The sequence below is a fragment of the Mesitornis unicolor genome, unplaced genomic scaffold (genome assembly GCF_000695765.1).
Source record: "Mesitornis unicolor isolate BGI_N332 unplaced genomic scaffold, ASM69576v1 scaffold16713, whole genome shotgun sequence".
In the NCBI taxonomy this organism is placed as follows: Eukaryota; Metazoa; Chordata; class Aves; order Mesitornithiformes; family Mesitornithidae; genus Mesitornis; species Mesitornis unicolor.
In genome coordinates, this window is record NW_010175517.1 from 16502 (window position 1) to 42195 (window position 25694).

Sequence of the window (25694 nt, forward strand, 5' to 3'; positions counted from 1 at the left end):
TCAGGTGAGTAGGAAGAGAAACTGCAAATTTAAAAAATAAATAATGTACATTAAGTATCCTTTAATGACTTACTTTTAATTACTTTTTTGTTTAGGTTCTCTTGAAAACTGTTTGGCTTTGCTTGATTTAGAATGTTCTTGCGTGAATATTTAATGATGTCTCTGGTCATGGAAATGGCTTTTAAGACGTTATTCCTGTCCACTTTACACTTTATTGACCAGGTTGATTTAACCCTCTGAGATGGCTGGTCTCCAGGTGGGGCTGTGTTCTTCAGTAATCATAGATAAAGAGACAAATACTTTACTGAGGTTTCAATATGAGATTTCAATTGCTTGCTTTTTCCCATTTTCTTCTTCCTGCTGCCTCTATCCCCACAATGGAAAGATATTTGTCTTTTATAATAAGTGAGCCGAATTGTTCAGTTTTCCCAATCATGCAGTGAGAAGTTTGTCAGTAAATTTATATCCCTCTGTCCTTCTACTCTCCAGCCTGAGAGTGTCAAGACACTGCAGACATTTTATTCAATTTTGTTTTTTCTGTGGTATGTCACATGTCTATGAACAATTACATAAAACTATGCCTCTAGAGAGTAGGGGATCTCAATGCAAAAAGGTTTGGCATTTCTCTATGGATGCTTTTTTATGCTGTGTCTGAACTAATCTGAGATACTGAAAAAACAGTGCTTAACAAGCAGTCACTTTGCAGATCCTTTTGTGGTCTCATTGCAATCAGACTTGAGGGGTTTCATTAACCTGTTTTTAACACATAGTTTAAAAAATAACATTCAGGTGAAGTGGAGTACTGAAAATAGTAGGGTCTTCTCAATGCCCTACAGTGGAATGTAGTAACTTTATTTTAGTCCAGATTTTCTGAAGCAGGTGTCTGTTGTAATTTTTCTTTTAGCCAGCAATAACAAAGTTAGCCTCACTTTTCTGCACACTAATGACTTCTGCCAGAGAGGCCGTTTACCTGGAATTCAAATCTCCAAGCTAAGAGAGTGCTTTCCATAACCGGCTAGTGATCCATACTATCAGGAATTAAGTAGAAACATATGGATTACTTCAGCAACTATTTCCATGGTTTTGCTTTGCTATCAGATTGCAGAGTTTCTTTTAATCTATTTGCAAGAAATTATTTTGCAGGGTTTGCTTCCTATGCTGGACAGCATTAAAGTGTATTCTTCCTAATTACCTAGATTCAAGGAGAGAAGATTGATACTCTCAAAGAAAGAGATGGGTGTGTGCTACTTCCTACAACCATGGATGCATTATCATAAAACAGTGTATTTTGTTGAGATCACTAAAACCAAAAAGTGATATGAATTCTCAGTATGAAAAGTGCCTCATTAGGCTAATCTATTTTCACATAGTCAGAATGTTGAAGACTCACAGTTTTAGCTTGTGCTGAATTTGCATTTAATTGTAAATAACAGCACTGGTGAGAATGTGTGGAAGTGGCTGAAGTAATAAGTGACACAAGAATGGGAGAGAAATCTCATGAAAATAACGCAGAATGCATTACAAGAACCTTCAAAGCATGAAGATGACATAGCACTTGACAGGTGCTAAGAGGAAGAGGAATGACTTAAAGGTAAAGGTAAAAACTTCATCTTCAGTGCAATAAAGCAGTAGACTTGATATCTTTCCTTTGCAAAAAAAGTGTCTAAAAAAATACACATTTGGAAGAAAGAGAACAAAAAGCAAAATACAGCAGTTTTACTTGTATAGTTAAGGTAATTGTTGTGCAATTTGCTGATATGCTTATAATCTGAAAATACATGAATGGCAAAAGGCCATGAGATTGACGCTGTAGGTTATTTTTTGTAATGTCAAACATTTGTGTTCATTAGGTATTTTTTTTAGCGTCTTCAGAATATTCTGACGTTCTGAGTCTGAGCATTTGGATAAGGACAGAAACACTGTTAGTGACTGCACTGTGTGTGATTGAGGGAGAGTGGCAAACACATGTATTGATCTTGGAGATCATATTTGTAATAAATAGAGTCACTTCTAAGAAACAGAAGATTCACATGACATTTTCAACTATCATCTTGAAAATCTTTTAGGATTTTTCATTCCAGCACTTCTAGAGATAGCTACTCTAGGCCACTTTCCAGTGTTAATAAAGACTCTTTATGCAAACACTATAAATTTCTTAGTAGCTCTAATAAATTCTGACAAAATGCATAGGATTCTGCAGATTTTACTGGGATACAGAAAATTACCTATCTGAGGAATCAATAATAATAGCTAAATAATTTCAAAGCAAATACATCAAGCACTCACTGGCAGCAGTGCACACATTTGAAGGCAGTTGTACTTGCAAGAGTATGAAAGATTTCATTGCACTGCATCTATCTACCTGAGCTCTAGGCAGTAAAGACCACTTTGTTCCCAGGAATGTAAATGGTCTGGATAAATAAAATTAACTACTTCAAAAGTCATTGCAGATTTGAAAAGCTGACAGTACTTGAAGGATATCCTCACCTGAACCGTTATTACAGGAGTAGGAATAGTGGAGGGCAATATCAGTGGCAATTTTCCTAATTCTGAACTTACAAGATGTTGAGGTTAATAGGTGCCAATATATCAGCTGAAATAATAATCCTGTGCCTTGCTTTGCATATCCCACCTGGCTTTCCCTCAGCCTTCACCTACCTGAATTGCAAAGCCTTTCTTCTCCTGCTACGGGCTAACAGCTGAATACATGGCATTCATGGTAGGAACATGTTGCACTGAACCGGTGGATGAATGCAAGAAGGGGTCCTCTCTGATTTTGCAGAGGTGCTTTTGTGAGGAAGCAAGGTTCATGGAGGGCGTCCAGCCTCCTTCTGGATTCATCAAAACTGTCTGAAGGATTAGTGAGGTGAAAAAGAAAGCAACGGTGATGTACAGCCTCCAAAAATCTTGCTGATGCTTTTCAAATAGTACTGGGAAAGCTGGTGCATTAGTATCATAAGAGATGCAAGAGGGTAATGCCTGTCACTAATGGAAGACTTAATAACAACCTTCTTCCCAAAATAACCACCCCCCATTCCCCAAATAACCACCCCTCCTTTCCAAAATAACAACCCCCTTCCCAAAATAACGTCCCCTTCCCCAAATAATCACAGAATCACAGAATCGCTCGGTTGGAAAAGACCTCCGAGATCATCGCGTCCAACCGCTCCTGTCTACCCCCTAAACCATATCCCTAAGTACATCGTCTACCCACTCTTTAAATACATCCAGGGATGGTGACTCCACCACCTCCCTGGGCAGCCTGTTCCAGCCTCTGACAACCCTCTCAGTAAAGAACTTCCTCCTTATCTCTAACCTGAATCTCCCTTGGCACAGCTTGGTGCCATTTCCCCTTGTTCTATGGGTTGTAATAACCCACCCTTCTCCAGATAACAGTTATCTGATTTAGATGTTAATGACAATCCAGATATTTAATGCTAACACAATTTGTGGTGCTTAATTCTGTGTTGAGGAAAAGCCATAAACCTAGTTCCTAAACATAAGTGTAATGACAATCAGTTTCTGCAGAGATTGCTTTTGGTGTTCTTGTTAGTGAGTGAGTGCTGTGAGTTTTGCAAGTTTTGTGTTTCAAAATGCTGTACATTTAGTGAGTTCCTGCCCTAAAGCACATGCAATCAAGTGGTAAGACAGACAGTAAGTACAGGTGAGGAGAGAAGCGTATAAAGAAACAATGAAGTGAGACTCTGTCTTGATAGTCTCTTTCATAATGTCACGTTCTCACTCTTTCAGTGACTGCTCTGTGTGTTTGCCCACGTTAAGAGTATGGAATCTGTGCTTATGTGGAGTGCTTAATATTTTCCAATTCTTAGGGTAGTTGTTAAGCACTTATTTTCACTTCACTCTATTTATAGACAGTAACCCAAAGATGGCCCTTTCGCCAAAGCAATTCTCCCGGTTTTCTCTTGTGACATCCTTAAATGCTCATTCTGGTGCAGGAGGTGGCTGTCCAGAGCACTTTGTTTAGCTGAGCGATTGCCAAGGCAAACTCATCTGGGCAGGGTTGTGAAGGAAAACAGCTGCTTGGACAGATGCAGGAGGCTGCTTAAGGGATGAAATTAGTAAGTGCTGTGTACAAGAGTCTTGCCAGTAAGTTGAGGCCATGAGCAGGGGAAGGAGCAGGAGCCAGATGGTGTGATTGAGGAGGACACTAGCAGATACTTAACAGAAGATTTTAGTAGGTAGTGGTGACACCAGAGTAGAGACCTGTTGTCTGTTACCTGCATTTGTTTCTGTGGGATTTTTTTCACTGATTAATTTTTCTGCATGCTTTTAATTGCAAACTGCATACGCATAGTTTTACAATCATTGGTTATAGCAATATGTGGAGGAATTAGAAGATTTTTAGTTTTTCTTTCACTGTGAGCAAATAGGTAGATAGTAACATTCATTTTTCCATACTAAGATGAAATTTTTGGTATTTTCCGCTCTATGGGTAAAAAAAAAAGCCCCCCCCCAAAAAACCGATGTATTTCTGAGGTCATTAAAGATAAAGCTAATTGGCCAAGAAAACAGAAATTTTCAGAGCAGAAGTATAGTAGTTTAAGTTGTCTCTTTTTAAAGAAGGGAAGAAATTAGTCATATTTCATGGTAGTCTTTCAGGTAATTTTTATTTTTTCTCGATTGACAGCTAAAAGCTTTTATCTCATTTTAGAAATGAGTTTACTAATATGACAATACAAAAAAAATAAGTTATGCAAGAGAAAAAACATTTTTGTTGACAATAAATATTGGATCAGCAGTTGCCCCTATTTGGGGTTTTAATGCAAGATATTTTGAGTGTTTGTAACTTTTGCAACAATCTTGCATACAGAAACTGTAAGGAATGCGGTAAGTAAACATCAAATAATGTTCAGGTTTAAGAAAGCTTTTATGGTGTTTTGTCCTTAAAGAGTAGCATGAGAGCTATAAAGACGCTTACTGCTTTCCTTGGGAAATAAATAAATATTTCCCTCAGAGAGAACACCACCATAAAGGGTCTCCGTGCATGCCCTTTTCTCTCCTGAGATAACCATGAATTATTCAATGCATCTTTGGCCAGATCTAACTGCCATACCTAATCTGCTTTCTGTGTTCCTTGCCCCCTGTGCTATGCTTAGCACCAATTTTCCCCCAAGACATCCCTCCTCCTTATCTGATCGAGAAACCTGCTCATACCGAAGCTGCTGATTTCATGCCAGAAATCATTTTGTGAAGTGTGAATGCTGAGGATGCAGTTTAACATGATTGATGGTAAGTGGCTGCTGAAGGAGAGGGTTCTGCTCTTGCCCTTTTGCCTTGCATCTGGCAACCTTGGCCACAGGACATGTAGGGGTGCATGAGCAGGAAAGGGTGATAGGAGGAGCAGGATTGCCCCTGCAGTCAGCAGCCGGCCAAGAGACTAGCTTAGCAGTAAGGGCACTTTTCTCTGACCTCAAACTGTCCTCTGAAGGTTTTGACCTAGTGGGGAATATGGGAGTTTGGATATTTGCTGGGTTTCAAGCCATGGTGCTGTGCAGCATGGTAACTGGAGTAGGTCCTGCAGAGCGAGAGCCTTTTGACAGGCTGCTAATATCTGTGGCAAAGGCCTTGCATAAAGCTTGTGTCACTGCATAGAAGCATGAGTGTTTCCTCATATGAGTGGTGTAAAGCAGTTACATAAAACTTGTAGGGACACTGATAACCAAATAAATACATCTGTTCATTTTCTATAATTATTTTATATACTCAGTGAGTTATAGGGAAAACAGACTGTGAGTAATTGTCCTCTCATTTTTCTTCTTGCCTTGGCTAAGACTCTTAAATGTTTATTAGTAATTTTTAACACTTATTCATATCTTGCAGCCTTTCTTGGCTGCTGTGGTTAGCAGTAGGGCATTAAGTAAGGTCTGTGTAGGAATAAAGCCTGATTTTACTGTGTAGAGAGAAAGCCTGATAGTACATTTACTAAGGTACCAAGTGCAGCTTACATTTCACTGGTATCTTTAGAAACATTACTGAAACCCTAATGTTTGAGCTGAGCACTTAAATATGCTGTGAAGCCTGACACTAGTACAGGGTAGAGAGGAGCAGCAAGCACTTTAATGTTTTTCCTGTTAGTATCATTATAATACTGCACTGAAGTTCTCTTTTCCTGTTCTTGTTATCACTGATTGCAGTGCTATACCCTTGTCGTCAGAGGAAGGGATTCTATTGTTCCTGGGAAGTCTGAAATTTGAATTTTGACAAATGGAAGTTCATGGCAACCTATTTAGGTGAAGTGGCAGAATCCCCCATGCATGCAATGCTTCAAGATTTGAATCATTTGAAAAGAGTTAGGTTTATTTGTAAGTATGTTTAATACAGCCAAGCTAATCTAAAAAGTTGACATATTTTAAGATAAAAAAGGAAAGATTTTTTTTTCTGCCCTGTGCTTACAAAAGATATCACTGAAATGCTGAGGCGTCTGGAAAACTGTGATTATTGCTCACAATGCAGGCTTAGCTTCATCCTTTCTTTTATCCCGAATGTTGGGTTCACCTGCTGGTTTGATGGTACTGTCTAAAGTCCAACCTTCTCAGAGCAGGGAGAGCTATTTAAAGGGGAAGTAAAAATGCACATATAGTGCCAAGTAATTAGTAATTGTAATTAGGATCCTACTCCTAAGATGTCTGTGATGTAAGCAGTAACAGCATTCAATAATCCTTCAAATGTTTTGTTTTATGTTTTCATAATCTTTCTAAATACAAAAAAAAGTAATTATGTAAATACGATATCTTAGCTCATCAGAGGCATAAATTATGTCTGTTACTAGCACCACCTTTTGTGTTTGGGCTGGCTAAATTAGCTTTAATTTGGATACTGGAGTCCTAGGGTTTTATGACGTGGAACATATTTATTTCTCCATGATATTCTGCTGACTGAACATTGCAAGTGAAGTGAATCCCCAGAACAGATTGTTTTGTTCAATGAGCAATGTAATTTTTCCTGTTTGCAAAAATATTTCATCAAAGCATTTCAGCTTCATTACTGATTTAACTATTGACTCAGAGTTTAAAGTCAAAAGGTTAAATCTTGCCTGAAACAGGTTTAACAGACAAAACTTATCTGGTCTGCTAGACCCTCTGCTCTAACATCCCAGGTATTAGAGGTCATTCATTATTCTCAGAGTTTCTTTTTTTGCAGGGCCCAGTAACTTTGGCCAATTCTTCAACAGACTGTGTCTTCTGGAGGTGTTGTCTTCCTGTGCCTTCCAGCAAAAAAACACTGTCTGGGAAGAGTAGTGTAACCACAGCTGAAATAATCACAGAATCACAGAATGTGTTGATGTGCAAAGGACCTTTAAAGGTCATCTAGTCCAACCCCCCTGCAGTGAGCAGGGACATGTCTACTTTCTGACGATCTCTCCCATTTCCTTCTGTACAATATTGTCACAATAAATTCTTAGTAGAGCCTTGGAGCTTATGGATAAAGGAAAATTTACTTGTTTGACTTCTTAACCTTTAAAAGGTGCAACCTGCATTAGCAGATGTAAGGTTCCCTACGACTTGGGCATGAGAGCTGTACAGGACTTGGGGCTTTTGGGACATAGGCTGAGGACCTTAGTAGGATAAATCCCTGAGTTGGGACCAAACAGAGCCAGACTGGAGGGTTTCCTCTCATACTTTTCTTATAGTATTTCATAATCTGAGTATTTGCAAGAAAGTATATGTAAAGGAAAAAAAGAGTGTTCTCCAGGATGTCCTCAGAAGGCTAATTTATTGTCTGTTGACCTGTCTCTTTTATCTAAATGATCTTGGATTATGTACTTGTTAAGAAATTCATTCTGCCTTATTACCAGATTTTAAAAAAATGTTTCTGCTGAAGAGTACTTGATTACTAACCAGATGCTTTAAATCATAGTCATTTTCTTCAAAAGTATTTAACAAATTTTGCTCTATACTATAAGGTCTCAATCCCAGTAACTGAGCTTAATAAGTAACAAAGCTTGGGCGTTTGGGCTATCAGCTGTGGAAAGACTGCTAGAGAGATGCTTTCAATGAGGGTAGTAATAACTTAATGTGCGGCTGTAAGCATAGCAGAGCTGACACATGAAATCTCTCAGTGCAAGTGTAAAAGGGATTCATGGCTTTCTGAATAATGCCATTTTACCAGCTCAACTTTCTTCTTGATGAGAACCAGCTTTACAAGGGCAGAAGGAAAACAGACGTTTGATGAATACAACTGCCAACTGCTATGCAAGGAGCCATGTATTCTAGTGGAGATGTCTGTGAAACTGTGGTATCCTCCCATGAAAACGTCACTTTTTCAAAACCTGCACCGTTATAATGTCTCTCAGTACTCTGAATAATCTGAATTTTACTTTGTAAATTTAGCTTGCCAATTTTTTATTTTAACCTTATTAATCTATAAGTCTTAAATTTAAATGATAGTTTTCATAGGCCATTTTTTCAGAAGATCTTCATAAATGGTGACTATGCGTGCAAGTACCTGTAGTTGCATGAGCAGAAAACTTACTTGAGCACTCCAAGAGTATGCATACCACAGTATGTGCTTTGCAGCTACCTTTTCTGAGGACCTTCCTCTTCTTGTTCTTCACATCGCTTTCTATCCTGGCTATAATGATGACATTTTTATGATGAAATATATCTGTATCAGAAACTTTCACCAGAAAAGCTGAAAATTGAGCAGTTATGTATTGATGTCTAAGCCATGGCTTCGTATTTTAGTACTATTACAAATTAGCAGCATGTTCGGAGGTCTGCTCCCTCAGAAAAACAGAAGTCCTATTTACAGATGAAAAGATCATCCTTTTTCGCATTTATTTCTTCAAGGGTTTACACAGCTGCAGTTATAGTCATGCATTGGAGAAAAAATTAATACACAGTTTGTTACTTTGTTTTGGGACCTTGGGTAATAGGAAAGACCTCTCATTTGCTTTTACCAGCAAAAGCTTTCCGCTTTGCTGGGGTGGCTCAAAAGATAAGCTGGGGAGGAGATAGATGAACTTGGGGCTGTGTCACTCCCCGAAATGGTCAGTCATCCCAAAGGCAGTGAGAGATGAGTGAGTGGGTGCTGTGTTGAAGGCCTGGTTGCTTTGGAGGAAAAGGCAGGAAACATCCTTGCCCCTAAAATAGATGAAAAATGCTGCTGAAGCAGTGGAGATACCTGCCTGGCAGTGAAACTGTTTCTACATGTCTTGCAGACCTTTATTACGTCCCTTGTGCTCTGCCAGCTGTGGCGGTGCTGTACTTGGTGGAGTGGCTGAATAGGTTATTTAGGCAGCCCCTACCAGGCTTGCTCAGACTCTGTCAGGTTTCCATCTATTTTGGTAATGCTGTTGGTAGGTTCCCAGTGGATACCAGGCAGCTGCTGATACTGGAGAGAGCAATCTCCAAGTGTTTGCAGCCGGCTTTAGAGATGATCTGGATACAAATCCAGTGGGGTTCTGAACAAAGGCAAGAGAAAATTATAATTAAAACTGAACAGAGACCCAAGTAGCTACTGTTTTTTATTTAAGTGATGAAGAACAGTCTCTTAGCACGCAATCAGTGGCTTGAAAAAAGAAAAAAAGGAATTAAAAAAAAAGTAAAGCATAGTAGTTGGAAGAAAACATAGTTTGGCACATGTCTGACATTCAGATTATAGTAATCTTGTGTGCTTTATTGACCTTTAGCAAAATAATGAACAAAATCTATGTCATGAGTTTTTATTATAAATAGGTTCACAACCAGAAGTGCCGCTTCCCATTTTCAGTGTTGGCTGCCTTTGTGATCCCTTTGTCCATCTTGGGCCTAGAGTGCAAGTCACAGCATGGGCTAGAAATAAGCCTGTTTGTAGGAACTGAGTGTAGTGGGTTGACCCTGACTGGTTGACAGGTGCCCAGCAAAACCACTGTCACTCCGTCCTCAGCTGGACAGGGGAGAGAAAATATAACAAAAAGCTTGTGGGTCAAGATAAAGACAGGGAGAGAGAACTCAGCAATTACCGTCATGGGCAAACCAGACTTAACTTCAGGAAATTAATTTAATTTATTACCAGTGAAATCCGAGTAGGATAATGAGAAATATAACCAAATCTTAAAACCACCTTCCCTGCACCCCTCTCTTCTTTCTGGGCTCAATTTTACTCCTGAGTTCTCTACATCCTCCCCCCAAGAGGCACAAGGGTATGGGGAATTGGGGTTGTGGTCACTTCATCATACATTGTGTCTGCCACTCCTTCCTCCTCACAACCTTCCTCCTCACAACCTTCCTCTGCTCCAGTGTGAGGTTCCTCTCATTGGAGACAGTCTTCTATGAACTTCTCCAACGTGAATCCTTCCCCCAGGCTGCAGTTCTTCACAAACTGCTCTAGTGTGGGCCACAAGTCTTGCCAGCAAACTTGCTCCAGTGTGGGCTTCTCTCTCCTTGGGTCAACATGTCCTGCCAGAAGCCTGCTCTAGCACAGGCTTCTTACAAAGTCGCAGCCTCCTTCAGGCACATTCACCTGCTGCAGCGTGGAGTCCTCCACAGGCTGCAGGTGGATACCTGCTCCACTATTAATGTCCATGGGCTGCAGAGGACAGCCTGCCTCACCATGGGCTGCAGGGGAGTCTCTTCTCCGGTGCCTGGAGCACATCCTCCCCCTCCTCCTTCATTGACCTTGGTGTCTGCAGAGTTGTTTCTCTCACATATCCTCACTCCTTTCTCCAGCTGCTGTTGCACAGCAGTTTTTCCCCCTTAAATATGTTATCCCAGAGGTGCTACCACTGTCACTGATGGGCTCAGCCTTGGCCTGTGACAGGTCTGTCTTGTAGCTGGCTGGCATTAGCTTTTAGCTGGAAGTTCTGAGGCTTCTAGCAGCTTCTCACAGAAGCCACCCCTGTGTAGTTTCCTCCACTACCAAAACCTTGTCATGCAAACCTAATACACCAAGCCTGTTTTTTAGGAGAGAGGGTTTTATATAAAATAAAAACCACTCTGTCTTTGGGATATATGAAACTCCTGCCCACTTGGAGCAGAGGAAGAGGCTGTAAAGCTGTGGGCATTGCTAGGACAGAGAGTTCAGTCATGTTTGCATGACAGGACAATCTGTCACCATCAGGCACGTAGCTCGGGACACAGCTTTGCATGAGAGATATATGTAACCTGCCAAGTATGAACTTATGTCTTTTAATTTCGTGGTCTTGAGTGAGGTATCAGCTAGTAAAACTAAGATAAAGTTAGTGGGAGACTAACAGCTCTGCCTTATCAACCTTGAGTTTCAGCTTTTTTACCGCTGAAGAAAAGCAGTGATGGTGTTTGGCTGAAGGGAAGTTTGTATTGTCTTGCGGCCAGCTGTACTCCTGGGTCAGGCAGATGCCTGGGGATGCATCTTGTCAGTAGTGCCTGGCTAGGTACAGCTGCTTCTGGGCAGTGAGTGGAGTATTTCTAAGAGTACACAGTGTAAGGAGCCTTATGCTGGGGTTCTTTGTTCAGTCTCCACTGGCTTCTGCTTTTTTATGGTCGGGTTGAGAGCACCGAGGGAAGGAACAGCACAGTGTTTGTTCTGATACAAGAGCAGCAGTTTTGCTGCTAAGCAAAACTGTTAATATAGGATACTGTGTTTCTAAGAGACCGAGCAATGTCGTGATTCTTGCATCCAGAAAGGGAGGAAGCACACCACCAGTGTTTTATGGCATTATCCAGTCTGAGAGTGACTACAGGGTCACTGCAGTTGCTAAAAGGAGTCTAAGCTATGATCTTGTGCTATCAACCCTATTTATGTATTTCACTATATTTCACTCACATTCAGTAACAGTATGAAAAATCTTGTGCTCCAAATAGAAACTTTATTTGCCTATATGTTAAAATACCTTTGTATGGCTTTTTTCTGGTCTTTCTAGTCATGCGTCTCTCTCTCTTCGCCCCCCACTACCCCTGCTCTTTTAGTCACCACAGACATTAGTTTCAGAATGGAGCTGCATTCTTATCTTTCTTATCTTATCATTGGTTTGGGGTTTGTGGATTGTATTCTGTGTTTTACTTCTTTGCTGTTGTTTAATATTCCCTTCTGGGGAAAAAAAAAAGGCTGTTTTCTTCAGATGATGCCCTCTTACAATTTTCTTCACAGCTTGCATATCTCACTTCTAATTACATAAAGGACAGTTGTCTTCTTATTATTCTCCATGTCAAGAAGAGGACTGGTGTTTTTTAGTTCACCTGTTTATACCTCTAAAATAGTTGGCAACATGTTGTCAAAAGCTCTTTATATTCTTGTTTTCTGGAAGTTGCCATTTCTCCAACGTTCACCCTTTCCTCTTACAGTATTTTTCTGACTTATGTAATAATTCCAGCTCAAGTAGACATTTTAGTACCTTTTATTTTGTGTAACCTTTATTTCTTATAAAGTTTAAACATTCCTCAACCCCTCTGTCCTTCTCATCACTATATTTTGTCCAGTTCTTTATTCTAATACTTATCTCAAAATGAATGTTGCTAATAAATCCAGTATATTGAGTTTATTATCGCTCATTTGGTACATGCTGAGCTTGGAATTAGAATGGATGTTGATTCTGCCATAGAAGAGCTTTTCAGTCCTTCTGTCATTTTGCCTCTCCTCTCTCCTTTGACTTCATTCTCTGAAAAGTCATTTGAATTAAATTGATCAGAGACAAGATTTTGGAACTAAACTACTTCACTGGAAATGAGGATAAAACCAAGATTTGTGTTTCAATGAGTAAATGCTAAAATTTCCCTCTAGATTTTTTTCATTATTTCATGAGTCTGCCTCTGCCTGAAAAATGAAAACAGGCTTGGCAATTTGAACTGACAGTGGATTTCTCTAAGGTATTTGATTGCACTGTCACTGCAATGAATACATGACTGCAGCCTCCGAGTCAAGCTTTGTAGGAGCTGATTTTTACAGTAGCTAAATGTTGGCCCAGCTACCACCTAACTTGCATGAACTCCAGTATCTGTCAAGCACAATTTCTACTTCTTTGGCATGCCTTACTTTTCATTCTGTAAATATTTTATTTTCCTTTTTTTTTCTTAAACTAAGATGCATTTTTCGTAATCTGAATACATTTTTTTCATAAACTTCTGGGATATTTTAGTGGCTGATTTTTGTTTGTTTACATTGTTATGAGCCTGGCAGGATAACATGGAGATAAAGCAGAGATCCACTTGGTTTTTTTTAATAAATTTTGGAACATTGATACTGGCTTGTAATAGCTTGACCGCTTTTGCATAAAATCTGCATTTTGAAATTACAGTCATTTTGCTGACCTTGTACATGTAAAGATATATTAAAAAAGATAATATTATCAAGGTTGCATGGCTGATGGGGATCTAGAGGTATTGGAGTAGCTTTTACTCCATGTTCACAGGCAGCCACAGGATTTTAATTGTGTTGCCTTGATTGTGCTCTGTCATTCGTTAGTACTTGAGGCAGCTTGTGCAGCTGTAACTCAGGTATCCTTGTATGGTGGCCTGTCTCCTGGAGGAGATGTACCTGCTGTCCACATCGTACGTAGATCTCTTTCTGTCGTTTTGTTCAGCAACACACAAGCCTTCTCTGGCAAATAAAGTAAATGAGGAAATTAAAGAGAAGCTGCCTAAAGATTTATTTACTGTATGAAAATCCAGCATGGTGATTGGCTGCCTGAGCCTGAGTGACAAGCTGGGAAGGAGAAAAAAGCAAACCTGCAGCTGTGTAGGAGTAATGAATGTGTAACACAAGTAGCGTCTTCATGAAAACAAATGAGCTTTAAAAAAATAATTTAATACAAATGCATGTCTGTTAATAAAATGACTAAGCAAGATTTGTGTTTCCTGAGAGTATCAAAAAACATTCAACCGAAAATGAATATATGTGATGCCATGCGCTGTTTAGTCAGGATTACTAGCTAGCACTAAGCCGCACTATCGGCCAAAGCACAAGCTTTTAATCTCTGAATGCTTGAATTGTTCTTAATATTTTTCAAAATCTAAATTGGGTCATAAATGTTTTGGCAGTTTCAGATTAGCAGCATAGGGGGTGGAGGGCATTATAAAACACACCATGTGATAGAACAGTTGAGTGCACTGATTACTAGGCTGCGCAAGTAGATAGAGCCAAGTGGGAGGGCACCTTCACATCAGGAATGAGGGGTGCTGGCCCTGCGGTCAGAGGAAAATCCTGCGTAGTGCCTTCCTGTGCCATGCGTGACTGGCCGATTATCTCGGTCCTTCATGAAGCCCTGTATTCCCTCAGCGGATATTTTGAAACCACCTGCTAGTCAAGGATCAGCTCCGTTCACTAACAAAGGCTCGACAATCTAACACAACAGGAGAATTTCTCCTAAATAGCTCCTGGGAAGGTCTAGAAAAGGTAAATGTCCTTGGTGAAGGCCACCCTGCTAAAGGGCAGGGAGAATGCAGGAGAAAAACACAGATTGAGCATGAGGGAAAAAGATCAGAAAAAGAGTGAAAGGATTGTTCAGTACCTGCGGAACACGTTACCTCAGAGTACTGCGATATGAAGGAAGAAAAAAAATACACACCTGAAACAGACATGATACAAGAAACTGGGCTATTTAGCTTGCATATTTAGTTGACACGTTATCTCAGGGGATGAAGTTGACTAAATAAGCTAAATTAAAAGCCTAGCACAGAAAAATAACTTATACCAGCCCCCCAAAAACATAAAAGCAGTGATCTTCTTTAAAGCTAGTCTGTTTCCTCTCAAATATCATCCAGTGTTTTGCATTATAACTTACATAAAAATACCAACAAGCACAGTCGTTGTGAATAATATTTTTCAGACTTCTCTTGGCATTAAGTACACCTCATTAATTTGACTTGCATTCTTCTGTCATCCCTGTAGCAGCTGAAACAAATGATTTCATGGAAATATCACATTAGTCCATTTTGCATACATGTATTATTATGCAATCTTTTATTGCCCATTCACATTCAGATTTTCTTGAATGGCTCTTCTTCCCTGTTTAAACTACTGTTTCCTTATTCCAAACAAAGAAATACTCTTTTCCTCTTATTTTTCCCCTCTGTACTTTTGAAGTGTGTGCATGATTTATAAACATTTATATTCAAAACTTTTCTAAATTGTGAGGACATACTATGGTTGTTCCTAGGCAGAGGATGAAATGAAGATCAGAGTGGCTATATTTTAAAGTCTTTTCTCATTTTGAATACTCACCTGGAAAAAAAAATCAGATCTGTCTTTTAATGAGTATTTAACATTCTGTTCCCCTATAGACATGGCTACAACAGTGTCTGATTTGAACATGTGACATTTTTAATCCTAGAGTTTTTACATGTACTGCACAAGAAGTATGATTTCACAACTAAATTGTATACATAGATAGTGTTAAAACATGTGCTTCCACTTGGTGTTTTTCAAGTTCTTTTCTAACAGCTCAATAATGTTAAGATTCTGGACCCCTTGACCCAGTGCTGTTTCTGGAGGGATATTGCCTTATGGCATATATAAGGCTTGTAGAATTTGGCCTGATTTGTTTGCTTCTGTCCAATATTTTTAGCTTTGTTCTCTGTGAAAACCTATAGAATTATTTAGTGCATGTTGCTGCCTCTCTACTTTTTCCTAAACTGTCTGCCTGCTCTTGCCTACTTTTTTATATCCATACCCCTCTGTTCCTTCTTGTCCCTATATTCTGGTGTTCCAGCTGCACAGCTTTTTCGCTCATTCTCACTTTATTGAAAAGCAAGAGGAGAAAGGTGATTGTAATGAGCCAGCTTTGTACATTATCATGTATTTTTCTGCTGCCCAGATGAAGTCATTGCAGGGAAAGAACTGCTTAGTTTCTGCAGCAGTGAATGATGGAAAATCCTCACCACAGGCCAACCTGGAACAGTGACCATGCCCCAAGCTAGAACTGTTACACCTACATCAGTACCACCGAGTATTCAGAGAACACAGCTGCTATATTTCAACTGATCTTTTCTGAACAGTGGTGAATTGTGATTTTTCAAAAAGCAAAAGTACTTCATTAAATCTAGGAGATTTTCCACAGAGTTGTATTAGGAAAGTTAGAATAGGAGCATCCAACGTGTTGAAATCTTGAGTGGTTCCAGTGTAAATCTGCCACCAGGACAACTGGATATCCCTGGCTTGTGCAGATGGTTTGGTCAGTCCAGATCTGCAGCTGTGGAAGCAATGATACTGCAGTGATTGCTTCAGGCTGATCTTGTCAGATGATGTGGGAACCCCACCCCATTTAGCCCTGGCTGTCGTAGAATGGGAGGATCCCTAGTGAATTTTTGTCATGTCCAACCCATGCACTGTTTGTAGGATTTCCCTTTCCCTCATGTCTCAGGTGTGTAATATTTCCTGCATGGCTCTGAGCCACTTGAAGATTTAGGGATACTGCTCAAGAGGATAGAAAGGTTGGCCAGCCCGGTGCTGAGTCAACTGCCAAAATTGGCTGAAATGGTTTTCAGACTGAGCATATGATGGGTGACTTTCCCAGCATCGTGCTTTGGAAAACAGCCAAATTGGTTCAGCTACAGCTTTCAGAGAAGAATAATGTGGGAAATCTCAACTGGAAATTTTCTTTTTAGCAAACACAAAAATCAGTAAACATGGAGCTTACCATCCAGGACTCGAGGAACAATATTAACGCTCTAAAACGGTTAGGCTTCTGTTACTATTACTCTTCATTACTGAAATAGCTGTACTATTTTTTTCATCATTTACACTCACTGATACAGTAGTTCACTTACTGTGAGCATTTAGCTGTACGTTGTTTTGGTACACACGCTATATTGTGCTATTAAAAAACACTGCTGGAAAAGGTGATGTTTGGTATTGATCAGGTGTATAATGCCTTCTTATTTGGACTGTGATGAAATTTAATAATCTCAGAAGTAATTCTAATGTGTCATGCGTTTCCTGAAAGTATAGGAAATAAAGGAGCTTTTTTACCTCCTGGGACATATGTTTAATTAAGTTATTGTCTTTCTGTAAAATGTGGCCAGAAATAATGTATGTGCTCAAAATGCTTACTGGTTTAATAGATCAAATGATGAAATAGTGTTCTGCTTTAGACACAGACAAGCTCTTGAGCTCTTACAGCATGGTTATTGTTCTTTTCTAGCTGCTTCATATGAGAATGTAATGCAGGGTGATTACTGAAGTTTTTATCTGGTTGATTACCGTGTTAACCTGGCACTCCAGTAAATTGTCAGAACATTATGCATGAGAGCGCTTTAGCACACAAGCACACTGTGGTTTTCATTTTATTTTACTGTTTTGTAGGATTGCATTGATGTGGGTTGGTGGGAAGGAGAACTCAATGGCAGACGAGGAGTGTTTCCAGATAACTTTGTCAAGCTTCTTCCTTCTGATTTTGAAAAAGAGGTAAGCAATATATTCTTTCATTTCTGCTTTAAAATATAGAATGAAAGTGGAGTTGAAAGAAATTTTATTTCAGATATGTGCTTTTGACAAAGTCTTACTTCTAACTTAATAACAAAAAAACACTAAAGGAAACAAATTTCTGGGTTACAAAATATCCATGAAAAGAACATGTGGCACTCCAAGTCATATTGTGTAGTTTCTCTAAAGAGTTTGATTAACCTGTCTAGTCAGTCCGCCTCCACTACATTGCTCTGAAAGCCCTCTGTTCTTTGTCCTGCCTTTGAGAGAGGAGCTGGAGGTCCCCACTTGCTGAGTCAGATGATGCAGTGGTGACCAGAATTGTTAACTTTTCTCCATTGTTTTTGTGGTGGAATATGAAAAGTTAGTGTACCACCTGCATGCTGACTGCCAGCAGTCAAGCCACCTTCCAGAATGAAAAGGGTGAAATTTTACCTGTGAGTTTCAAAAGACACCACTGAGCTTTTGGTATCTCAGAGCCATGTTTCTTTACCTCTCTCAGAATTATTTTAAAAGAAGGTATAGTCACAGAATCACAGAATCTCAGGAGTTGGAAGGGACCTCGAAAGATCATCCAGTTCAACCCCCCTGCCAGAGCAGGATCACCTAAACTAGGTCACACTGGAACTCGTCCAGGTTGGTTTTGAATGTCTCCAGAGAAGAAGACTCCACAACCTCTCTGGGCAGCCTGTTCCAGTGCTCTGTAACCCTCACAGTAAAAAAGTTTTTCCTCATGTTCAGATTGAACCTCCTATGTTCCAGCTTGCTCCCATTGCCCCTTGTCCTGTCATTGGACATCAGAGAGAAGAGCCTGGTTCCTTCCTCCTGACACTCACCCTTTACAAATTTATAAACATGAATGAGGTCACCCCTCAGTCTCCTCTTCTCCAAGCTGAAGAGACCCAGCTCCCTCAGCCGCTCCTCATAAGGGAGATCCTCCACTCCCTCGATCATCCTTGTGGCCCTGCGCTGGACTCTTTCAAGCAACTCCCTGTCCTTCTTGAACTGAGGGGCCCAGAATTGAACACAATATTCCAAATGCGGTCTCACCAGGGCAGAGTAGAGGGGAAGGAGAACCTCTCTCGACCTACAAACCACACCCCTTCTGATACACCCCAGGATGCCATTGGCTTTCTTGGCTGCAAGGGCACATAATATCTATGCAGAAGCTTTTCCAGCTTCTGCTTATTTGAAAGAGACATCATGTTACTTGCCAAACAATATTTAGAAATCCTGCAGCTTCCAGGAAGAAAGTAATGGATTACTTCCCTCAAAAATCCATTCCATTTTTAGGCACCTTTTCTGTCATCAGTGGGATATTACGAGCTTGCAATCAGGCTTTTGATGAGTATTTCACAGTGACAGTGTAAGCCTTCTGTGATAAAACCGAGACTTACAGACACTCAGCTTCAGTCTTTGGCAATAAAATTGGATGCTGGAGGCAAAAATTAAATAACTTGGAAAGTTTAATAAAGCAACTATTAAACAACTCACAGAAGCTAACATAATAATTACTGAAAATGAAAGTAGAAGAGCAGCAAAAACTGGGGGAGATGAAAACACAGTTCCATAGCAGAGTGAATATCCCAGCTTTAGGCCTAGTAATAAAAGAAGGTGATTTCCAGAAGAGGCAGAAATCATAAATCTTAAGACATAGTGAGCCTATTAGAGGGGGAAAAAGTCTTTAATCTCATCTATTATATTTTTTTTAGTCATAAAATTTATTCAGTCTTTTTGAACTTAAAAATTCTATATCTTTTAAGGTTTTTTTTCTTTAGAGTAATATGGATATAACTTGTAGAACAAATTGAATATTCAGACACTTAGCAATTGCAGCTAGGCTTGCTGTAAATGTGGAGAATACAATTTCATTAGTTTTTAAAATGGCACAGATTTGGCTATATGAGCAAGTAACTGGTAGGACTACAGACTGTCTGTCTTTGCTCAAATTGGTCCTAAAAGGGAAGGAAATTGATACTTTTCCAGTGGTTTTAGTCAGGTATTTTCTCATGTGATCCAGAAGCCTTGGATTCCATCCCATGGTCTGAAAGTACTTGTCGCAGTGCTCCTTCTGCTCATTGAACAAAAGCTTGGGATCTTTTCCCATCTCCATCTTCAGTCCCCCATCTTCCAATCCTCATTCTTTTCCACACGTAGCTATTCTTCTCAGGCCTTTTCTATTCACTACCTAGTACCAGTCTCCACCTCTCAGGTGGTCTCAATTACAGGATTTTCCCCTGAGGTCACTACCTGAGCCTAAATCACCATATGGATTTACTTTCTATCCCTACACCCAATTTCTTTATCCAGCTTGTTTTCCGCTCTCCTCTCATTCTTTGTCCCTGCTCTGTAGTTTTGTTCTATTCTTGTCCAACCAATCCTGGTTTCCTTGCTGTTGGCTTCATTTCTAGTCTGTCTCCTTCTCAGTTATCTCATCAAGCCACAGGCCCTTGTAATTCCTTCTTGCTTCTCCATGTTTTCCTCAGAAGTCTTAAGGCTCCTTCATGCTACCTCCTTTCTGATCTTTGTCTGCCTTTTTGAAACAATATATTTCCCTCGTCAGCTTCCAGTTAAAGCCACTTTGTCTAATGAACCATAGGATCCTTTGTCCTTTGTGTTTATCTACATTAGAATTTTAGTTTTAGTCAGGAGTGGGGTTTGTAGTGAATCTCTCACTTGTCTATGTGCACTTGCTATGCTTTGGTTTGCCTCAAAGACAGGTCTCAGGGGACATGGACTAGACTTCTTTCACATGAGAACTAAACCAAAAGATGTGCTGAAGGAATGCATCTAATATATTGCAGCTGCTGACCTGTGGATAGTGGCTCACACCACTCCAGAATAAAACGCCAAACGTGTATATTGAGCTGTTGGATCCTCAGCACCAACTATTTCACTCTGCAGCCGTTATCAACCAAACCCCAATTTCTATCACAAGACAGTCACTGTCCCTGTCTTCTTTCCTTTCCACATTTTCTGCATTTAAACCTTGAACCATGTTGCCTGAACTCTTGCAGAAGTGTCTCTGAGAGTGTAAGGGACAATAGCCCATGGCAGCCAAGCTAAAGATCATTCTGAGCTCCTGTGTTCTTGGCCACAGCTTTCCCAGGTTGATGACAGGAGGTGATCTGGTGAGGATAAGCTGGTAGGAGACACCTGAGGCTTGCAGGATGGTAGCTTCAGAGATTTAGGCTGTTAGACTTAGTCTGCAAAATTGGTGTTGGTTTGGTTTTTTTTCTGGAGGTGAATATATTTGCTAGATTTGAGAGAGATCCCTCAGGAAGGGTGAGTGGCAAGGGCTCAGCCTTCACAGAAAACCTGCTCCCTGTCAACGTTCAGATTAAGACTTCAGAGTTCTAGGGCAGAAGCTGAACTAATTACTGCAAGTAAGCAAAACAATTGATCTTTCTTGAAAGTAGGTGAGGATTTTGACAGAAATACAGAAAATAATAGAGGGGGGAAAATCAACATGAGTTTGATAGAAAATATCAACCTAAATGGTTGGTTGAAGTTTGGCAAAGCTACGCACATCTGGAAACATAATCTTTTGGATAGTTCCACAAGACAATATACAGTGTTACATAGCCAGCAATGTAGTGACAGTGATTGTTATTGATCTGTAGCAAAGGAAATAAGGTTGTTCTCAGAAAAAAGGATGAACATATGAAGAAAGCAGTTATTAAATTTTAGTTGGGCTTTATTTTTAATGAATTTTTTTTAATTTTTAAGAGTGAGAGTTAAGGTATGTCAATTGACCTGGCATGGTGCTCCATTTGCTTTTGTGTTCATTCCATGATGTACGTAGTGTATGGTGGTATGGTGTGTCTGCATACACACACATGAACACAGAAAGCAAGCTGTTCCTTCCCTAGCCTGCAGGTGAAGAGTAATGGTTCTGGCGCTGATGTTGTGGTTTTGTTTCTCAGCCATACTGTTTCAGATCTATTAGGAAAAAAATCATAACAGAGAAGGTAAAAGTAAAAAAATACAGATTCACCAAACATCTAAAGCTCTCATAACTTCCTTTCACAATTGGAGCTTTAAGTGTGTCATAGTCAGTGAATAAAATGTAGCGTTTGCAGCATTCCCTGTATTCTGCATTTTTCCCCATTTATGAGTCTGAAAAAACACACTTCAGGTTTTGCTCTATCTAGCTAGTGTTTTTGTGTTTGTTTGACTTTTTTTTTTTTCAAAATGGATTGGAATATTTACAAAATTAATTTTTCAATAAATAGGTTTCTTTAGTTAAGCAAGGATCAGGTATTTCTCTAATCTTAAAGGCACATAAACTGGACTTTTTGTTTTCCTCAGCAGGACATTTCAATTGCAAAAGTAGAACAATGTTATTTTATTTGTCAATGCTATTTTCTTTCTTCAGATTCATTTTAATGAAGTTGTTACAGGGGAAATACCTGACAGATCTGTAGTCTCAGTTCTTGTAATTATTAATGTTAAACAACACATGATTAACTCCAACCTTTACATGAATGAGATTTACAGACATTTTGAAGCAATTTGTTCTCTTTTGTTATTAAATTTTAGAGACCGAAGAAACCACCACCTCCATCAGCTCCTGTTATCAAACAAGGATCAGGTAAGGTGCAGCTGATTTTGTACAGCACATATCAGTGAGCACATCTCATTCTAAATTAAGAGTATTCAAATGTATATAGAATGAATCTACATCAAAATTGGAGGTGTCTAGACAGCAAGTAATAAATCAGAATCAAATTGCAAAAAGATTATAACACTGAAAGACTGTAGTGTGCTTTTTGAATTTATTGCAGGCAACCATCTGCACCATTTTAAAATAATGTATTTTGCCTCTTAAACATGTTAATTTGGGGCGATTGTGATACTTCAGTTTTTAAAACTTCTCTAGTTCCATTCCTTGACTGAAGTTGCTTGTGTGCATGTATTTGCAGTATAGACCCCATATGTTGTGGTCTAGTAATACCTGCAGGAGAAAACTGCATTCAGTTCACACCTGCTAATCTGATTTATTCTAGAGATAAAGAGCATTTTTGTGTATCTAAAAGATAGTGTCAGTTTCCGTGAAACTTAGAAACAGTTAAAGTACCTGTGCTCTTGATAGTTCTGACTTCAGAAACCAAGTTCCTGTTTGCATTCATGTAAAATCACTAACCACAAGGCATGGGATGCTCTCAAGAGTTTTCATTTGTATTGCAGTTGTGGTGGAAACATAACTATGAGTGGAATTCTTTAATCCCTTAACTCTAGTTGGTTTGTTAAAATTCCCCCACTGCTTCCCCCACTGCTGGCGCACATGAAAAAAACAAAATGAGCACGTCCAATCTATCCAGGTTATTTTTCTTGTCACTGTGGTCTGTTCCAGCGTTCAGTGCTTTAAAAACTAAATTTCCCTCTCCTACAGTCTTGATCTATTAATACAAGAACAAGTTACACCAGTGGGCAATTTACTGTGAATCAATAGGCTATAATTTAACTAGTTGGAATTTGTCAAGCAGTTTTTTGACTACAGAATCGTGACTACAAATATTTTGTTTGCTTATTGACACCCATGGTTTATTCTTCACTCTGTCTTGAGACTCCTAAAAACATTGATTTGATTTTAAGATCAGTAAGCGTCCAGTGAGAGCAGTGTAACTTTGCCATCTAGTGGTGGATGCATACTAAAGATGTCTTAGTGACAACTGATATTACAGCCTGATACATTTTGGAAAAGATCTATAAAACTTTATATTTCTTTCCATTTATACTGCTATAATTAGAGAATAATACTTTTAATATGTTTGTACCTGTTTGCACCCAACGCATTAGCTGTGTCACAACAGCAGGATAATGTGCCCGCTTTCAGAAGGAAAAATAGATGCATGAAGGGTGCAGACAATTTGATTAAGGCCATCTAAATCTGTGGCAAAGCCAAGGCTATTGCTGTTCTTTGTTTTCATGCTCAGTGTTTGATTAACCCTGGCTGATTATGTACAGGCGTTTCTTCTGTTACATGTTTAGAGGTGAAAATCAGCCTATGTTTATTACTGTCCTGACATCCTCTACTTTGTCAGATTATCACTTCGCCAAGATAACACTGTATTTTACCACATCCTCATGTCAGGCCTTAGTGTTGGTAGTAGGTAACAATTTCCAGTAATGTTTCTGCATATTTAACCAATCATAGTGTGTTTAATAAATTGAGAACTGTCAGTTGCAGCCCAAATAATTAAATGTCAGTATCTTCTGATACAGAGCATAAAATCATAGCAAGAATCAGAATTGGCCTTTGTAGTACAAGCAGTACATCTGTAAAGCAGGTGTCTAGTTTGTATTATAGTATAGCTGGAAGTTTGGCTGTATTTCCAAATTCTGCACAGCAGTAGACTGCCAGGGCCATCTGTGCTGGACTACTTTACAAAGCAAGGTGAAAACTGTACAACCAAAGTTAGGAGCATGAAGTCCTTACATAGTTGTTGAAAAGCAGTGGGCATTTCACTGGGTAGCTGGGGTAAGCAATACAACTGCATCTGAACCAGAGGATGGGAATCTCTGTTGAGGCCTTCTGGGAGCTGGTACAGAGTTCACCAGAGCTTCCTTGCAGGTGACCTTCTTCTGGCAGCTGAGGCAGGATCATGGTGCCTGCCTGGGCACTGATTCATCTGGGGGTCACAACCCAAGCAGGGAACATACCTGAGTCTGGGAGCTCCTAAGTGTTTGTAGGCTCCTTGTTTTAGACATGGTCTGAGAGTGTGTGTGTTAATGACTGTTAATCTTACTGTAATATTTAGATTTGTGTCTGTTTTTTCCTTGAACACACTAGTATGTGCAAGATTATCAAGATGTTGACTTGTGCTTTGTTTAACTTGTGTTTAGAAAGGCTTTAATTGGTTTCTAGCAACAGTTTCTCCTCTCCAGAGTGAAGTATTTTTCATAGAACCATAGAATCATTTAGGTTAGAAAAGACCCTTAAGATCATTGAATCCAACAGTAGAATGGAAATTCAGTATTGTTTATTGACATGATAAGTGATACAAGTGTTGCCTGTCCAACAGCACATTTGTATAAAGAATCATTGGCTGGTGATACCACTGATGAGCAATTTGCACTGATGAGTACTGATTTCTAGGAACCAGCTGCAGAAAAGAGTTGCAACAGCACATTCAGAAAATGTATTTGAGAATTGCATGTAATAGAATAGATTTAAGCAAAAATTTGCATTGTGTTCCTTACCCTGCCTCCTCTGCTTTTTTTGGATGTCATCTACTGTAATTTTAATTGAAATACTAACAGTGTTACCTAAAGCAGTTTTCAACACTGCTAAATTGGAATGGCATTAGCACCTAGTAGTTAGCCAACACAGTGAAGCCAATATCCAGTAAAATATTTCTTAAATAATAGGCACTAGAAGATTATATCTTGCATGTGCCAGGAAATTTTTGCAAAATCTTCCAGTTGTTGACACCACAAGTTCCCATATTCCCTATAGCAACAAAAGTCAGTATGTACAGTTCTCTATTACAGAGGCAGAAGAAGGCAGAGGCCTACACCTCCGGGCCAAGAGCTGTCAATTAAAATAGTCATGCAGAATACTGTCAGTGCTGTTATTCTCATCCTTCTAATATGTGGAAGTGAACAGCTAGTGCTAGGGGTGAAAAAGAGAGCAGTTCTAACTTAATGTAAAATAAACCCTGTATATCCATCTATATTAAGTATTCTCTTAAATGCCAAATTAATTGATTTATTACTAATGACTCTCCCCACTGTTGAATTGCTCTTCAGTTAAGTATGTCTACAATGGTAAAAAATCTGTCCACATTTAAAAATCTGTAGTTATTGAATGTGGTTTGTTTGGGGTTTTTTTTACACAGAATGGTCTGAAAGTGCATGTTCTTTTGAGGTGCGTGCTTTGGAAACTGTCAACTTGATTGTGAAAACATAAACATGCAATTGCTTATTTGTCATTTTGCTGTAAGCAAATACTTGAAACCAGATTTATGTTCAGTTTTACGAAGACATTTTCAAATTGGAGAATGTAAGAAGCCTAAGAAATTGCAGAATTAAATCTTACATGGCTGCACATGCTGGTTTGTTGGCTTGTTCAGAATTCCAAATTTTCCTTTTTTTGACAGGTACTACAGATCGAAAGCATGAAATCAAAAAGGTACCTCCTGAAAGGCCAGAATGTCTTCCTAATCGAACAGAAGAAAAAGGTATGCAATGTGCTTTCCTGCTTGCTCTCTGCAGATAGACAGGGGAAATGGAACTGATGCACATCGTCATTTCCTAGTCCCTGTTTTCATTAAGTGTGTTGTTTGGATGTTTATTTCCTACTCTGATAGATCTGTGATGATATGCATTTTGGAAAGGATCTCGTTGCTTTT

At 39.3% G+C, this 25694-nt stretch overlaps 1 protein-coding gene across 1 annotated transcript in view; it reads left to right on the forward strand.

Annotated features, from left to right (window-relative positions):
* The window catches only part of SH3KBP1 (SH3-domain kinase binding protein 1), a gene marked incomplete at both ends in the record, with an annotated part of 55213 nt that overhangs the window by 9130 nt on the left and 20389 nt on the right, over nt 1-25694 (forward strand). The window contains 3 exons of the mRNA XM_010181418.1: nt 17218-17319; nt 21880-21931; nt 25443-25523. Of these exons, the coding sequence (XP_010179720.1) occupies nt 17218-17319; nt 21880-21931; nt 25443-25523 (235 nt within the window). The remainder of the gene's footprint in view (nt 1-17217; nt 17320-21879; nt 21932-25442; nt 25524-25694) is intronic.